The sequence below is a fragment of the Sphaerodactylus townsendi genome, linkage group LG01, assembly GCF_021028975.2.
Source record: "Sphaerodactylus townsendi isolate TG3544 linkage group LG01, MPM_Stown_v2.3, whole genome shotgun sequence".
NCBI lineage: Eukaryota > Metazoa > Chordata > Lepidosauria > Squamata > Sphaerodactylidae > Sphaerodactylus > Sphaerodactylus townsendi.
Window position 1 is genome coordinate 192083112 of NC_059425.1, and position 18708 is coordinate 192101819.

The following is an 18708-nucleotide window of genomic DNA, read 5'->3' on the forward strand; positions in this document are numbered from 1 at the left end:
TCCCACCCCCATGTGACCGAATGGGGGCCCGCCTGGGGCATTTGTCCCCGCCCCACGGTAGCCACGCCACTGTTACCCACCCAAGTATTTCAACAAACTATGTTGTTATGAATTTATAGGATGTTGTGGCAGCCAGAGAGGGGTGAAGCAGCCCCCCTGGGCTCCACTCTCTTAGCTGACCAGATGTTAAGGAACAGGCTGCAAGAACTCTTTCTGCTGACCAAAGATGCCAGTGACAGAAGACTGAGCTTCCCAGTCCCATTTACAACAGCAGGCAGCAGCAGTTCAGCTGAAAATAGGATTTACATCATTACTATGGACCAGTGGGATTTTTCAGGTGGAAATCTTATAAGGCAGCATCATGTTTAAATGGTGGCTCAGAGCCGAAAGTTAAAAATCCTGCACAGGACTGAAATCCAGTTTCAGCTGCAAAGCGTAGAAATATCTGAAACTTTATACGCACTCAGAAATATTTTTCTAAGGCTTCAGATAAAATTTAAAACTAGTAGAATTCAAATCATTCTTACCGGACAGGGGTCTGGGGAAGCGCACCCGGGGGATTTTCATCAGCATTGTTTTTTGTTGGTGTTCTCTCCAACTGCAAACTTCACAAGGGCAAAAAATGTACCTTCTATCAATGTTTTTTCAATACAAGACCTCACATTTATTTTCCAAACAAGATTTCTAAACACCCTTCTTTCCTTTTCCATGTTCTCCTTCTGGCCAGGTTCCTTGTATGTCTTGGAAATGGAATTCCATTCTATTTCCACCTCCCTCTCATCTCAAGTTCTTTGAAGGTTTATTCTCTTAGTATGTACTGCTTGCTTGTGTGAATGCAGAACCAACCTTTTCCCCAAAAGCATCGTGACGTTCTGTGGTTATTTTTTTTACATTATTTTAAAGAAGATGTTATAATTCACATGGTTCTGCTCACTGTCATCTTCTCTGACCTAGCTGAGATGTGACTCAGCAATGCAACAGGAAATCACACAACTAGAACGAATTGAACAATTGCATTCAGTAAAGGAAAACTTGCTCCAACAAACCTTCAGAATGTTAGTTATCAATGGAGTAATCAAATCTGATGGCCAGTTTACAAGATACTTTGGAGGAAGATGGAAGGCTCGAAGGATCTCCTTTAGACCCCATAATTCAGAACAGTAACAACTCATGGAAAATCTATTCATAGTAAAATTGTAACTTGATCTATTGTAAATAAGTGAACAATACAATTGAAGGGGCCCCTCTCCATCACCCTCCTGCCCACCACCCCTCTTGGTGCCCTCTTAGGTTACCCCGCTGCTTTTCGGGGGGGAGGAGGTGCTGTCCGTTTTGGGAACCACTGCATTAGTTTGATCAGGCATTGAGCAGGGGTTGGACTAGACCGCTTGTGCGGCCCCTTCCAACTTTGTGATTCTGTGAGAGATGCAGGAAGGATTCCTTCCCTTCTGTTCAGCCTTCTTCCAAATAAACAGCTCTTCATTTAGAGGAAAAGACATTAGAGGACCTTAGGCTGGTGGAAGGCTTCAAACCTGGCTGAATACAGGGGTAAGATACAGGTCAACTCTTGTTTTAAATCTGCAAATAAGACCCAGGGCGAACGTTCACAGAAATGGTTGCTGCAACAGACATTCGGCTGCTTTCCCTTCCTCCCAGCTGTCTGCCGTTTGTCCTCCCTGAGGCTCTGCAGAGCCTTGCAAACAAAATGCTTTGGACAACACAAACAAATGTAACAAGATCTTTTTTTGTAAATATTATTATAGTGCAACGCTTTTCAAAGCATCTCATAATTTTCATCTCATTGGCTGCTAGAACAGTTCTGGTTTTGGCTAAGGGATTATGATTCCCCGGTTCAACTCCCAGCAACTCCCATTAAAAGGATCAGGTGATACGAAAGACATCCGTCTGAGACCGGGAGAGTCACTGTCTGGCAGAACAGATAAGTCTGGCCTCAACAGCCCAATAGTTTGAGGCAGCTTCGTGTGTTCAAAGGCCACCCATTTCCCCTTGTAGCACAGTTGGAGATGCCTGCAAAGTTAGGTACATATCACGCAAAACAAAAGATTACCATTCTGTGTGATCCTGTAGAGTTTCATCATTCTCCAGAAACAATCTGGCATCGATATCCTTGCTGCTCAGATACATTTCTTCATATTTGCTTGATATACTCTCAACCTTTGGTTTTCCAAAACAACAATAATTCTTTTTTAAAAAAACCCAATGCTGATGAAACCCTGAGATCTTTGCTGTTCTTCAAAGTGACTTCATTTAATATACTTCAGTTAGTTTAAAGAAAAAGCATTCATAAACTCAGAAATCCACCTGGCAGGAACTCTACCTGACACTGAGATTTGTTTATCTTCAGCTTTTTTAATAAGTTGTTACTAGTAGCTACTTGAAAACTTATCAAAACATCAGAAGTATGGAGAGCCTACAGCAGTGGTGGCGAACCTTTGGCACTCCAGATGTTATGGACTACAATTCCCATCAGTCCCTGCCAGCATGGCCAATTGGCCATGCTGGCAGGGGCTGATGGGAATTGTAGTCCATAACATCTGGAGTGCCAAAGGTTTGCCACCACTGGCCTACACAGTGACTAGAAGAAGAAATAGGGCTCACTGCAATTCTCTTTCAAGATAGTATATTATACTCGTATTACCTCTGAAAGTCCACTGGAAGCTGTGATGCCCACAGAATTCAGGAATGGAATAAAACTAGTGAAGTAAACATTTTTCACCTTAAAAAAAGCAAATCAGAAAAAGATCAGCACTATGGAAAGTTTCCTTTTATTATTATAACTTCCATACACAATATATTGTAATGAATGAGATGTGCTAATATGTTTAGAAACTCTGCATTGCTGCCATTGGTACAAAAGGGCCTCTTGCAGTAACGTTTTGATACTCTGCACCGTTTGTGTACCCCATCCTGCGAAAGACCTTAAAAGAGAGCCAGCGTTGTGCAGTGGTTAAGACCAGGTGGACTCTAATCAGGAGAACTGGTTTTGATTCCCCACTCCTCCACATGTGCAGCAGACTCATCTGGTGAATAAAATGTTTTTCCCCACTCCTACATTCCTTCTGGGTGGCCTTAATATAAGTGAATATAAAGAATGAGCCAGAAACAATATGGATATGAAGAAAAATTGCTCTGCCTGGCTCAAAAGAACAGAAATAAAACCACAAACTTTAATAGAAATGATTAAGAACATAACAACATAAAAACAAGCCTGCTGGATCAGACCAGAGTCCATCTAGTCCAGCACTCTGCTACTTGCAGTGGCCCACCAGGTGCCTTTGGGAGCTCACATGCAGGAGGTGAAAGCAATGACCTTCTGCTGCTGCTGCTCCCGAGCACCTGGTCTGCTAAGGCATTTGCAATCTCAGATCAAGGAGGATTAAGATTGGTAGCCATACATAGACTTCATAAATCTATCCAAGCCCCTTTGAAAGCTATCCAGGTTAGCAACCATTAACCACCTCCTGTGGCAGCATCTTCCAAACACCAATCACGCATTGCATGAAGAAACGTTTCCTATTATTAGTCCCAATTCTTCCCCCCAGCATTTTCAATGTATGCCCCCTGGTTTTAGTATTGTGAAAGAGAAAAATTCCTCTCAATCCTATCCCCCCTCAGATGTCTCCTCTCCAAACTAAAGAGTCCCAAACGCTGCAGCCTCTCCTCATAAGGAAGGTGCTCCAATCCTTCAATCATCCTCGTTGCCCTTCTCTGTACTTTTTCTATCTCTTCGATATCCTTTTTGAGATGTGGCGACCAGAACTGAACACAGTACTCCAAGTGCGGTCGCACCACTGCTTTATATAAGGGCATGACAATCTTTGCCGTTTTATTATCAATTCCTTTCCTAATCATCTCCAGCATAGAGTTTGCCTTTTTCACAGCTGCCATGCATTGAGTTGACATTCCCATGGAACTATCAACTAAGACGCCCAAATCCCTTTCCTGGTCTTTGACTGATAGCTCTGACCCCTGTAGCGTGTATATGAAGTTTGGATTTTTTGCCCCTATGTGCATCACTTTACATTTTGCTACATTGAACTGCATTTGCCATTTCTTAGCCCACTCACCTAACTTATAAAGCTCTTCGCTTGGAGCTCTTCACAATCCTTTGCGGTTCTCACCACTCTACATAATTTGGTATCATCCGCAAACTTGGCCACCAAGCTACCCACCCCTACTTCCAGGTCATTTATGAACAGGTTAAAGATCACTACATCCAATAACCCAAATATCAACAACGGTGACAATAACGCAATACATGAACAACACTAGCAGACAAAAAAGGGATCCCAAAATATGCACAAAAGATCATGAGTCTCTGTATAAATAATGTCCCTTCAGTGAAAACCTCGCAATTCAACTGTAAAGCATCAAACAGACCTCCAGTAATGGAATCCACTGAAATGAAATTAATGCTTGTCCTTCATCAAAACATTGAAATATCCAATTAGTCAGCTGCTTGTTGCTCTAATAATAGAAGCAAAGTACTCCCATTGCCAGATCTCACCTGGATGCCATCATTGGCATATAGTCAGATCACTTCCAGGCTGCAGCCTACCCCCTAGGGTTAGTTTTAGAAAAAAATTTGAATATTGTAATGTTTTGATGAAGGACAAACACTCTTTCCACTTCAGGGATTTGACTGCTGGAGGTCTGTTTGATTGGCCATGCCAGCAAGGGCTGATGGGAATTGTAATCCATGATCATCTGAAGTGCCAGAGTTGGACACCCCTGATTTAAACCATTCCTCATGCTGTCAATCAAAGGGTTGCTATCAGCCATGCTGGCAGGGGTGGATGGGAATTATAGTCCATGAACGTCTGGGGCACTAGAGTTGGACACCCCTAAGCTAAGGAAAACAAAACACCGGGTCAAAAATTCAGTTGGCCTCACCTCATCCAAATTACAACCATGTTCTTTGCAAAGCTCCTCAATAACCTTCATATCTGTATCAGTTTGTTTTGATGCACGTAAACTTCTGCTCTGACGTCTAGGAGTGCGCATTGAGCCATTAGCAGACAAAGCACTGATGGCAGATTCTAGAATAAAAAAGCAAGCACTGGGTCAACAGATACCACCCTAATGGACTGTGTCCTATCATGCCAGGCAGCCAATAGCAATATATACTGTCGGCGGACGCAGCTTTGCACCACAGGCTAAGGACACAACTCTCTGTTGCCCTCTCTTCTGTCAAATAGCTCACCAAAACCCACCCTTTGGATTAACCCAACAGCATATGTAGATATCCCGATTACCTTTCTTTTCTCAAACCACATCAAGAACCTCATTTTTTTAAAAACTGCAATTAAAAAAAAATCTCAACTCCCCCCTCCCCACATGCTTTCAGCAATCATTATGATCACTGCAGGTCTTTCAGAATAGCCTCCACGCAGAGAAAGCGGTTTTGTTTGTTTGGTGGAACAAGAGCAATTGGGAGATTGCAAAGTTCTCAAGAGACAACACCATCAGTTTCTGAGAAAGGGAACTCTGGCGTGCAAAAGCTCCCCCCCCCCCCACCCCCCAAAATCTTGGTGGTCCTGAAGGTGCTACCGGATTCAAATCTCGCCGTTTCACTGCAGACCAAGACAGCTACCCTCTGAAACACCAGCAATGCTGTGCAGGTACAGTAAGAATGCCACTCCTATAATATTCTCCACTTTCCTGGCATGACTCGAGCTCAAAACGTTCAATTTTCCTCTGTTTTTTACATCAGCATAAGGGCAGAAGTGCCTTGCAGCCACATAAGTTCAGAATTGACTATAGGTCCGTGGTGGCGAACCTTTGGCACTCCAGATGTTATGGACTACAATTCTCATCAGCCCCTGCCAGCATGGCCAATTGGCCATGCTGGCAGGGGCTGATGGGAATTGTAGTCCATAACATCTGGAGTGCCAAAGGTTCGCCACCACTGCTATAGGTGCAGAAGAAAAGGACAAACGATACTGTGGAGAAAACTTGGTTCCATTCAAACATCCTGTCAGTGTCTCTTAATATGGAATACAGTTATGAAGCATGCCAGACAAAACACAATGAATATCTTAAGTAGGCCACTTTTGATGTATGGACACACCAATTTCTATTCCTTTCCATTTTCTATTCCTTTCCAAAGACTATTCCTTTCCATTTTAAAAAGATTAAATCTTTACTGTATGGTTCCTTGAGTGCTGCAGGAGGCAACAGCTTGATAAAATAATCAAGAACACAAAGCAGCAGCTGGAAGGAAATAACCAGGTCGTCTTCCACCGGTAATACTTTCCCTGAAAATAGGAAGAGGACACTGTGTTAACCGGGCAAAAATATCTCATTGTACAATTATCAGAACATCTGTAATATTTCAAGTTTAGGAATATCACACCAGCACATTAGGTTGGAGTCAAAGAACAACAACAGCAACAACAACAAAAGCAGAACTCTGTTCATGGGCCGCTGCCGCTGCCTGTCCTCTGCTCCTTCCTGCCCCACTTGGAAAGTTGCTCCTGAGGGCCAAAGCAGCCTCAGCAAACAGAGAGGCACACAAGCCGCAGGCGGGGAGGGCGGAGGACTGAGATACAAGTCAGAGATCTGCACAAAGTTGCGGGACCCCATCCTTTGGAACTAACCCATAATGCTCAGGAATAGAGAAACCCTTCAGCCTTGCTGGGAAAGGGCTTTGGGTTGGAACTCGCTGAATTGCTAATGCAACAATCTTGCAGAAAGAAGTTTTGCCATGCTCCTCTCCCCCCCACCCCCCACCTGCTCCATCCTGCCTCCAAGACGCCATCCCAGAAGGAACATTTGGGCATATGCAGTTGCAAAATTCAATAAAAAATGCTTCCCATCCTCTGCTTGCCAGAAGCCTCAGCCGTGGGGCTGCCCCGCCAGGGCCAACCAGGAGGAGGACTCTGGTCTGTGACTCTGGTCTGTTCAACAGGATATAAACAGAAGGTAGAACAGGCTGTCCAGAGCAGACAACTGAATATTTCTGTTTCATTTGTTTTAAGGTGAAACAAACATCTAATTGTAACTTGAATTTCCAGATTACAGAGCTCTTTATAGAACTATGGTTGCAATATTAAGCACATTTCACTGAGGAATAAATCAAGTTAATTTCACTGGGACGGCAGAGAATACGCATCTGCATCCTGCTGGAGACACCTCCCCAGACTCAAAACACATAATCCTGGTAAAAGGAACAAAAAAAGCCCCCAAACAAACAGAAAACCTCTGACAACAGCTGGTGGCCAGAGTGCCACTTAAATTGCCCTCTTCTAGCATGAAGCCAGCTTTAAATTAATCTTGATCAGAATCAAACAACTTTTTAAAGCTGTATAACTCTGTGGTATTAACAGCACACTGCAACATTTATCTCAGAACTACAAAGACATCACTCTTAAAACTTCAGTTTTTTCCTCCCCTTCCCCAGCTGGACTTGTGACTGCTCATTTTTGCCTTGATCAAAAACCTATACTTAAAAAACGAAAAATGAACAGTAATGAACCAAAGTAGACTAAGAACAGCAAACACAAGTTGCATCAGCACAGTGTACAGACAATTATGAAACTATGTCATTTGGAGTTAAATTGATAAATCCAAACATTTTACTGCTTACCTTTTGCCAATAGAAATGTGATCCAGCATAATTTCAGAACAGATGAAGAACTTAATTCGGAAGAATTTCTACAAACAGATTCAAGAAAACAGTAATGAAAATTCCCTAGTTGCAGTTTCAGAACAATTGTCAGACACACGATCAAGAAAAATAATACTTGAAAATACCTGAACTAAAGAAGCTGCCGTGCTTTACAGCAAAAGGTTTTCTATGCAGGAAATCTCTAGCACTTAAAGCACTCCCAAGAAAGGAGAAAGCGTGACCAACAAACCTTCTGCCTCTTGAACTCTGATTGGTAGTAAGAACTTACAATATCTGATAGCAATTATTACTACTACCCTGTTTCCCCGAATATAAGACATCCCCTGAAAATAAGACGTAATAGAGGTTTTGCTGACGTGTGAAATATAAGGCATCCCCTGAAAGTAAGACGTAGCAAAGTTTTTGTTCGGAAGCATGCCCAACGAACAGAACACAGAAAAATAAGACATCCCCTGAAAACAAGACATAGCGCATCTTTGGGAGCAAAAATTAATATAAGATACTGTCTTATTTTCGGGGGAACACGGTACTACTACTCCATCAACTGATACAGGCATGTATGCAGCCTGTATTGGCTGCCGTACCAACTGGGCAAGGGGTTGCATACAGATATGACATAACCTTGGGAACCAGATCGCTCCCGGAAGGACTCCACACAACAAAGAATGTCCTGGAGACACACTCTCCCCTAATGCTGCCCTCTGTCCCCAGCCTTGGAGAGAGGAGACCACTGACAGACTGTCCCACACAGCCCAAAACCAACAAGGCAGTGGGACAAAAGGATGTGACCAACTGTGTCAAACTATGCTGTCAGAGCGAATAAAAACAGCAGCACCGACCTCTGGCCTCCATCTAAAGATCTGCCATTCTCCTTTAGTCCGGGTTTGTTGTATCGGCGAAGTTTCAAACAGGGTTTCAAACATGGAGCCTGCCGTCACTCAGTGGTCCAGACACCTGTCCACGTGCTCATCAAGTGTTTTCTTAAAAGTGGGTGTGGCTATGTGGGGCTTTTGCTCAGCAAGGATTCTGATTGGCTCTGAAGATTGTTGTTAAAGCACTGCTTTGATATCAGCCGCCACTGCAGCCAAAGGATCTCTACGGCGTGACTGAAGGTAAGCTGTGGTAACCATTTGGTGACCTTCTGCAGGGGCCGTCTTGAGACTGTGTCAGAATCCCACAGGTGCCTGCGCACTAAGAAAAGGCTGAGGACCTCTGATTGAAAACATGATGCTATTCATTATTTCCTGGAGCTGGTGTCCACACCCCAAACATAATTGGATGCAAGTCTCATTCGTTTTAGTTGACAGTTGCACTGAATTTAGGATCATGGCCCAAGATTTTCTGTTTATTAATGTCAGATCCCTGGATCAGGACCCAATAAACACTTGGTTGGTTCAAGGATTTTATTGGCAGACATCAGAGAACAATGAAGAAGATGAAACTGGCAAAAAGGCGCCAAGCGGTTGGTCATACGCCTCACTCCTCCCAACCCCCGTGTGAGAACACTGCAAAGTAGAGAAGCCCAGGCCTGAGGCCCCTCCCAGCAGCAGACTCCCCAGGTCAGGCTGGCACAGTCCAGCAGCGCCTGCAAAAGTGAAAGCAGCTCAGAAAACACCCCCCCCCTCCAAGCCAGCATGGACAATTAATTCAAATGAAAGGACATTTCCACTGCAGTGCCACTGAGAAGCTCACATAGCAACTCTTACTCATTGAACAAAACAAACTTACTGATCACCAGGCTGGTCAACACAGATCTGTCCCCAAGTCCTAAAAACAAACAGAACCATGCATACCATCACTGGGAAATGTCTTTCCAAATCTGTAAGCGGTTTAAAAAAATATTCAGTAAATACACACATGAATGCTTGAAAAGAAACCCCCCCCCCCCCCGGGAAAAAAAAATCAAGGTGACCAAAGGAAACACATGGAGGGCAGCGGTTCATTAGCAGGGCCCAAATCTGGGATAATACAGCACCAGCCTCCTTTATCACACCCACTAACCTCCCAGAATTAACACAAAAACCAAGCTGAATAGGATGGTTTCAAGTTAGCATGTTCAGAAGCAAAAAAACAAAAGAATAGGATTGTTAAAAGTCTCATCTGCATATTATGCCAGGATTCGTCCACAGCACGCCGAAGTCTACGGAAGTTACTAGTCCACAAAAATGTAATAATCCATGCTGTTTACATCTTTGGTGGAGAATACAAGATGGTCAGGCCCTGAGCAGACTGTTATCATACATGAATTGTGAACAGGCTTCCTTCCTAGAGACCTGCCACTCTTTGGGCACTGCCTTTTAGAACATTCATAAGGGATTTGACATTACAGCAGCAGGCAATAGACTGGTATGGCATAGGGCAGTGGTGGCGAACCTTTGGCACTCCAGATGTTATGGACTACAATTCCCATCAGCCCCTACAATTGGCCATGCTGACAGGGGATAATGGGAACTGTAGTCCATAACATCTGGAGTGCCAAAGGTTCACCACTAGGGGTATAGGGATTGTGTAAGGTGTCACCAAGCACACAGTTACAACTAAGTGTGTGCATCAGTTATTCCAACTGAATAACCTGACATTCAAGGAAGACATTAAGCTGCAGTTCTAAACGCTGGAACCCATAAACTTTGTAACTCTATTCTGGACTGGTTGCTGGTGAACAAAGCAACCTTCTAATCTGCACTAGGAGAAGTTTTCCTTTAAACATAAATATTTTTAAAGGTTAGACTTCAGTTATTCAGTTGAACTTATCCTGGTGCTGATGGCAATACTCAAGATGCTGTTCTATAATTGTTATACTCCTCTTTACAAAACATTAATAAGGCCTGAATCCAGTTTTACAATGTCCTCTAGTTAAATCACCAAGTATAAAACTAGGTTGGAGATCACCTTATTTTATCATGTCATGATACTCTGATATTGTACAAGTATGTACAAGAATGAGTAATTTCTGTCTGATTTTGATAAGTTTATATCATTTGATAAGTTCATTCTTGGAGCCTGCCCCTGTAAGAAGTTAAGGGGGCCCTACACCTTCCTACCAAAACCATGATGTAGGTAACAAGTGCTTGACTAAGTAAATATCAAGACTTGTAAAATAAAGGGCATATTCTAATGACAAACAACACATGCTTTACCTTTCAAACTTCTGGTACAGGGCAAACAATATGTCATATTTCTTCTTTAAGCGTAACAGAATACTGTGTACTTTTGTGCTAATTGCATCCATGCTGTCCTCCATTCCTTCAACCAGAAGAACAAATTTACACATGCTGTAAAGGGAGAGACAAAAAGCAACAGCTTTCATTTTTAAACTGTTACTTTCAGATTTGCCCGACCCTCGTTTGGATTCAGAGGCAACGTCTCACTGTGATGTAACTAAAAACCCATAAGGCTGGGCCAAACAGCAACAGCGTGAAATTGTATGTGACAGTGTGGTTCACCGAACTGCTATTAACATTCTTTGGCCAAAGCCGAGCTCGAACAGTGACTGTTCTGGAGCAAAATGACTGACAAACTCATTGACTATAATTCAAACGACAAGCAATATTTTCATAGGCATAGACTGTCATCAAGTTACATACTGACAGAAGGCATTTCAACCACAGAAGAGGGAGATGGCAATTTGAGCCAATTATCCCGTCACTGCAGACACTTGGTTGGATCCAGTCCCCTGAAGATGCCACAGAACAAGGGCCTTTCCTGTGTTCCCTGCTCCCAACCAACCTTTTGACTCTAGGAAAGTCTGCTCCTGGGGCTGGGGGGACCTGCACAGGCCTCTGTTGAAGGCAGCAGCAGCAGGAGGGAGCTGAACTGATGGAAGAGGCCGAAGGAGCAACTGTATCCCTCTCCTCCTCCACTGCAGCTTCGTGTGTGTCAAGCGTCGTCAAGTCACAGCCAACTTATGGCGGCCCAGCAGGGTCTTCAGGAGGCAGTTTTCATTTCCTGCCTCTGCAAAGCAGCCCAGGACGTCTTTGGTGGCATCCCATCCAAGTAACAACTAGGGCTGACCCTGCTGAGCTTCTGAGATCTGATGAGATCAGGTTGGCTGGAATGTGACTCTCCTGCAATCTTAATCATAAATTTCCTGGGGTTGGAAAGCACTGTCGAGAGAAGGGGACTGTGAGAAAGCTAATCTGGGGAACAGGGTTTGATTCCCCGCTCTGCCACTTGAGCTGTGGAGGCTTATCTGGTGAACCAGATTAGCTTGTGAACTCCCAACACATGCCAGCTGGGCTAGTCCCAGTTCTTCAGAGCTCTCTCAGCCCCACCCACCTCACAAGGTGTTTGTTGTTGTGGGGAGGAGGGCAAGGAGATGGTATGCCCCTTTGAGTCTCCTGCAGGAGAGAAAGGGGGGATATAGATCCAAACTCTTCTTCTTCTATGTAGCTGCCAATGCCTCCTGCTGATAGACCGGGGGATCCAATCTACTGAGCACCCAGGGCACAACTTTAAGAGACATAGCAGGAGGCTGGAAAGTCTGCTTCAGCTGCTCCAGGATCTAGTGTTATTAAACAAATACTGTACATCTATTTAACTGCATGACCGTAACCACCAGAAACCTACCTAATATCCAAACATTTCAGAAGTTCTGTAAAAGTGAACGTCATCTCATCCAAGTCGGCGGCTGTGCTGAAGATACAGATCCCCCACAATTCTTTTTTAAGACGGCCTTCCTGAAAGAAAAAGTCTCCATGGGCACCGTGTAGCGGCTGACGTTGATCTGATGCATTACAACATAACTGCCTCTCTCCTGGGGCCCTTCTGTGTGCACGCTCAGTCAGCTGGTGGAATGACACCTGCAGGCATGGGACAGGCTACACCTGAATAAAAAAATCACCCAGTGACAGAAGTCTCGGGCTTGCCTATGGGCAGAGGCTTTCACAGGATGCCTTTGCTTCTATGGGACATGGCAAGGTGGAAGGCAACACGCGGTACCCTCTGACTCCCACAGGGATAATTAAGGGTTCTATCCTCTGAAATGGCAAGAAGAAGAAGAAGGAGGAGGAGGAGGAGGAGGAGGAGGAGGAAGAAAAGGAGGACGAGGTCTTGTCGAAGGCTTTCATGGCTGGAATCACTGGGGTGCTGTGGGGTTTCCGGGCTGTATGGTCGTGACCAGTAGCATTTTCTCCTGATGTTTCACCTACAGCTGTGGGGGGCATCTTCAGAGATCCTGAAGACTACAGATGTAGATGAAACATCAGGAGAAAATGCTACTGGACACGGCCACACAGCCCGGAAACCCCACAGCACCCCCCCCAAAAAAAAGAATGTGGATTTTTCCCATGTTCCTCTCCATCTTGCAGTCCCTTTTGATCTCCAGAAAGATTATTTCTGGAGACATGGAATGTCTGTGAGCAGAAAATAATGTGGGTTATGAGAAGGAAATATGTGAATTTGCAGAGCTGGGTTGACAAGAGTAGCAGAAGGTCTCAAACTGGGATACTGAGGAGTTCTAGCTTGGATTTGGTCCTCTTCAACATTTTTATCAGTTTATTGTCGAAGGCTTTCACGGCCAGAATCACTGGGGTGCTGTGTGGTTTCCGGGCTGTCTGGCCGTGTTCTAGCAGCATTCTCTCCTGACGTTTCGCCTGCATCTGTGGCTGGCAGATCTTCTGAAGATGCCAGCCACAGACGCAGGCGAAACGTCAGGAGAGATTTTTATCAGTTACTTGGAGGAAAGGGTGACAAGAATTTTTATCAAATCTCTATGACACAAAACGAGAAGGAACAGAAAGCACCCCAAAACACAGAAATGCAGTTCAAAATGACCCTGATAGGCTGGAAAGTTGGGCTGAAAATGGCAAAATAAAATCCAACAGTTAACAACTGCAAAGTTTTCTACTTCAACAAAAAGAATCGAGGCACACAAGTAGGATGAGGGAGATTCGATTTGGCAACAGTCCATGAGAAAAGCATCCGGGATTGTGGTCAATTACCGGCTGAAAGACGGGTGATGCAGCTCCACCAGAGGCCGAGGCAATTTTGAGCGGCAGCAGCAGAAGGAGGCCCCCTTTGCTCCCTCCTCAGGAGCCCCGTGTCCCATTCTGGGGCAGGGCACTTTGAGAACAAGGCACACACACTGGACAGGTTCAGAAGGAAAAAGGACAGGATGCCCGGAAAGAAGTCCTTGTGGTTTCTGGTCCACCTTGTGTGTCGGAAACACAGCCCTTAAGGCTGCAGGACTACTGTGGGGAGCCTGTGGCTCCTTTTTCTACCTGGTTTTAGAAGAGGCTGCAGGATGTCTGCACGTTTTGGGGGTGGTGCTGGTTGGTTGACATTTAAAAAATGTCTCGTGAAGGTTACTGTACATGCTTTACCTGCTAATTCTGTATTTCAAGAGACCCCTCCTTAAAGTTACCCAGGAAGCTTCCCTAGCAGAGCGGGGAGCTGAGCCGGGGTCTGCCAAACCCTCGTTCGCCCTGGTCCATCACTCTTACAACAACATCACACCGGCTCAGATTGAATGAGGATTATCTTGAACACAAATGAACGCTGGGGTAAAACAGGCACAAAGACTTGCTTTTGATCGTATACTCTGAGAGGGCAAAGTGTTTTTTGTCTATCACATCAACTCTCCAGAATGGCTGTTATACCGTTTTCTTAAAAAGCGATGTACTCACCACAATTCCGCATGTGCATAGCACTTTTTCGTACAGCTGCCAAGCTGCGGCTCTGATGCTGTCCGTCACCCGTAAAGCACAGCACATGGCAACGAACTCTGGTTCAGCAGAAGGCACCCTGAGAAAGGAAAAGAGACCTCCAGACATTGGGTATCAGGATGACTATATAGGCAATGTATATTTTTAGAATGTTGGGTCCCTTGGGCCTGATGTTCATAATGTGAATTCAGCAAAGCACATAAACATTTTAGCACATAATCTGATTTGTCAGCTGCAGTGTTCCGTCCATACCGAACAAATATGAGTTACCCAAACACTGTACAGCGGGACTATACAAGCTCTTACGTGACACTGAAGGCATGCGTTCCAAGGATCCCAATCATTTCCTTCAACAGTACAACACAGCCCTCCAAAAACATATATATACACACACATACCCCAGTAAGTACGTATTTCTAGAGATATGCTCCCTCCCACACATTAAACCTATCACTATGCAGTGAAAGTATGGCTTCAATGTTCATAACATTGCCAACAACACTAGGAACACAACCCTCCCACAGACCCCACCAAACATCCACATGCAAATGAGGGGGAGGGAGAACCAATCCTAACAGGTCAGAACAGACATTACTGGGAAAGCGGCAGATCCTGGAAAGAGGAGTGCCCCATAACTGAAAGTCGCAAGGCTTCTGTATCCAGGCAGCACCAGCACCACTGTGTCCCTGCCCACCAGCCTCAAACGACTGCGACGTGCAGATCGCCAGACACTCTGCTTCAGGCATCAGGTACTCCACAGCAGCTTCTCTCCGCAGGCAAGCCCCTGGCCTCGAAGAGGTCACCCTCCATTGGCTCCAACCTGACAGCACTTTACACACACACACACACGCACGCACGCACACACGCACAAGAGTTGCACTGTCCAATACATTTCACAAACTCATTTATTTATATTTACACCCCACCCTTCCCAACAGGGCTCAGGGTGGCGAACAGCAATAAAAGATTACAATAAAAAATTACCCCCTCCAGGGGTAGGGCGGTTTATCAAATTGAATAATAATAATAATAACAACAACAACAACAACTTGGGAAGTGTCCGATGTGTGATGTAATACAAAATCCAGCATATTGATCTTGTTTGCTGTGTATAACTGTTTTGTATCAATAATAATAATAATAATAATAATAATAATAATAATACAATAAAACATCAATCAAGCATTAAAAGATTAAAACAACTGACAGATGGCGCTAAAAAACCTACCACACAACTACAACCGTGGGTACATTATTAGGGATTTTGGTCTATACTACTTCATATGGCTTGCTGAAACTAGGATTCTACCATATAATTTCTGCATCACTGAACGTGTCATGCTTTAGTTCTGTTTGTACACTTCTGGTTGGTTGCACAACCCTAATTCCTGCTGTATTGTTCACTGCACGTTCCATCCTGTCAACTGTGTAATGCACCTTGAGTCCAAGTGAGAAAGGAGGACTATAAATAATGCAAGTACAGACCATGCCCCAGAAAAAGGGGACCTTGGAGCAGGAACCTGGGACGGGGGGGGGGGGGTAGGCATAAATGAGTTTTCACTGCTTTGTGCCACTAAGCTGCAAACTACCCCCCCTTGCTAACACAGAAGGAAGCCGACACTTGGAGGCCCTCGGAAAAGAGCAGCCCCAAAGGAAGTTGGGAACACTGGAAGGAGGGAAACCAATCCAAGAGGAGCCCCCCCCCGGTCCTGGGGCACGGCTGACCCCTCCTCCCCCTTCCGACCAGCTGCAGGCCCTCGCTGGTGCTCTCACGTGGCGGCCTTGGCCAGCCTCCCTCTGTGCGCGTGCGTGGGGGATGCTGTCAGGTGTCAGCCACCTGGGTCTTTCACGCCGTGTCATGTTTTATATCGACTGAGACACTTTTTTGAAAGGGGGCGTGGCCTCTGAGTGCAATATTCGAGCCCCCCCCCCCGCCCTCGAGGGAGACGCCGGGCTCTGCAGGGCGACAGCGCAGCCCCCCGCCTCAGCCCACGGGATGCAGCAGCGAATGTGGGCTGGAGCGGCTGCCCCGGCGACCCCCAACCGCCCTCCCTCCCTCGCCGGCGGCCTCGCCCCGTGGCCTCCCTCGCAGGGTCCGTCCAGGACCTCCAGCGGGGCGTCCGGCCCCTCTTCTCCCCGCCACCTCCCCCGCCCGCCCGCCCGCCCGCCCAGGGACCCGAGTTCAGCCCCGGGGGCTGCCGGGGGGCGGTCCCGCCTTGGAGCGATCCGGAACCCACTAGGGAGGGGGGGTGTCTCTGGTGGCCCCCCCACGGACTCCGCCCAGCCGGGGGGGAGGGAGGGGCGGGCTGGGCGGGTGCTGCTGCTGTCCAGTCTGGCCTGACACCAACCCCCCCCCCCGCCCGGCCCAAGAGGCGAGACCGAGTTCCCTCCCGAGGCCCCCCAGCAGGTGCCCCCACCCCACCGGCGAGCGGTTGCCAACGTCCCTCCCTCCCTCCCTCGCGCCCCCGCCCCCCCGCCCCCCCTCGGAGGCTGACCTGTCCGGGCTGGCGGGGGGCGGGGCGGGGTCGGCTTTTTTCGGGGCGCGGGTGGCCGCCATGACGGGCGCCGGGCAGGGGACGCTGCGGGCGGGGTCCGACACGCCCATCGCCCCGCCCACACTCTCCCACGGCGGGAAAACGCCGCTCGCCCCGCCCCCGAGCTCTCGTCACTTCCTGTTTCTTTCCGGGAGGAAGGGGAGACACCGCGTCGGCCTCGCGGCTCACTTCCGCGTTCCCCCCCCCGAAGGCGTCTTCTCCCTCCAACTCCGGGGCGGGGGATTCCGGGAGTTGTGAAGCGGGCGGAGCTTGTGGAGGAAAGGGGGAGGGGCGGACCACAGGCTCCACCTCCTTCTCGACAGCCATTTCTTCCAAGAAATAGGGAGGGAGGGACCGGGAGACCTGCAAGCCCTTCCTCCTCCCGGGGATTGGCAGCCTTTGGAGGGGCGCTTTGGAGACCCAGAAGGAGTTTTCCATGGGAACGGCGGGGGGTTTGTGTGTGTCAGAGGTGCCCCCGACAGGGAGACTGAGTCGGTCCCGCCGGGAGGTTGGCACTGGCTGTAAGGAACCTGAAAGGACCAGACTTAAAGTAACTGTAACAGTTCTTTATTTCTTAAACTTCCACGATGCACAATACAGGAAATGCAGACTCTGACCTTTCCCCACCAGACCGCTGCTTTTACGAGCTTCTCTGGCCCCCGCCCACAGCACAAAGTAAATTCCCCCAAAACTCCAACCTCCAATGTAGGTTCTCACGCGAACAGAAAGTAAGACTCCACATGCATATAGTAAGCACAGATAGGCAGCAAGGTTAACGATAACAGCAATCCTGGGCACGCAGCCCAGTCCGAGGGATGTTACCAAGGCCAGGCTGGTGAACAGAAAACAGAAATCAATCCACAACCTTACAGGCACCTTTGCACCCTTGAGGTGAGGGGAAACGTCCGCCCGCCCTGGTTGCCCTCCGGGGATTCCAGCCGTCCTCTGCAGATCTCGCTTCCCATTTGATTGAGTTTGAAACTGGTTTGCAGGGGTGGTTTTTTCCTAATTAAAAGATATTAATCAAAATCCTGGAGCACCTTCCCTATGAGGAGAGGCTGCAGCGTTTGGGACTCTTTAGTTTGGAGAGGAGACGGCTGAGGGGGGATAGGATTGAAGTCTATACAATTATGCATGGGGTAGAAAATGTTGACAGAGAGAAATTTTTCTCTCTTTTCTCACAATACTAGAACCAGGGGGCATTCATTGAAAATGCTGGGGGGAAGAATAAGGACAAATAAAAGGAAACACTTCTTCACACAGTGCGTGATTGGTGTTTGGAATATGCTGCCACAGGAGGTGGTGAGGGCCACTAACCTGGATAGCTTTCAAAGGGGCTTGGCACTAAGATTGATCCATGGAAAGGGATTATCAAGGAAGAACTCAATGACCAAATGGCCGATTGGCTAGAAAAAATTGAGCGGGAGTCCCTGAAACCTCGCCAAAAAGTTGAGTTCATCAACAAATTTGTGATTCCACAGATATTGTATATCTTGGATCACTCAGAAACCGGAACAACCTACCTCCACAATATCGATGATCTCATAAGATCAAAAGTTAAAAAGTGGTTACACCTTCCCCAATCAGTAAATATGTTCCTGCTGGGTGACCTTGGGCTAGTCAGAATTCTTTCAAGACTCTCTCAGCCCCACTTACCTCAACAGGTGTCTGTTGTGGGGAGAGGAAGAGAAAGGAGCTTGAAAGCCACCTTGTGTCTCCTTACAGGAGAGAAAGGTGGAGTATAAATCCAAATTCTTCTTCTTCATTTTATTTATAATCCTTCCCAACCTATGGATTGACAGGACTGAAAATTGAATTTAAGAAGTATTATCACTACTTGTTAGCATTCTCTACTTGATAG

General features: G+C 46.6%; 2 protein-coding genes across 4 annotated transcripts in view; both read right to left on the bottom strand.

Moving 5' to 3' along the window:
- Positions 1–16916, bottom strand: part of RB1 (RB transcriptional corepressor 1) — a 73329-nt gene extending 56413 nt beyond the window's left edge. For both annotated transcript variants that reach the window (XR_007244953.1, XM_048502521.1), the window contains exons 1-11: positions 16809–16916; positions 14275–14392; positions 12218–12327; positions 10789–10923; positions 9380–9418; positions 7610–7677; positions 6168–6278; positions 4915–5060; positions 2660–2737; positions 2069–2175; positions 528–605 (exon numbers count right to left, since the gene is read on the bottom strand). Coding sequence is in view for 1 of the 2 variants with exons in the window: in XM_048502521.1 (XP_048358478.1) it covers positions 528–605; positions 2069–2175; positions 2660–2737; positions 4915–5060; positions 6168–6278; positions 7610–7677; positions 9380–9418; positions 10789–10923; positions 12218–12327; positions 14275–14392; positions 16809–16870 (1052 nt within the window). In the remaining variant the exon portion in view is untranslated. The remainder of the gene's footprint in view (positions 1–527; positions 606–2068; positions 2176–2659; positions 2738–4914; positions 5061–6167; positions 6279–7609; positions 7678–9379; positions 9419–10788; positions 10924–12217; positions 12328–14274; positions 14393–16808) is intronic.
- LG01H21orf58 (linkage group 01 C21orf58 homolog) overlaps positions 1–18708 on the bottom strand; it is a 231616-nt gene that overhangs the window by 195181 nt on the left and 17727 nt on the right. The window lies entirely within an intron of this gene.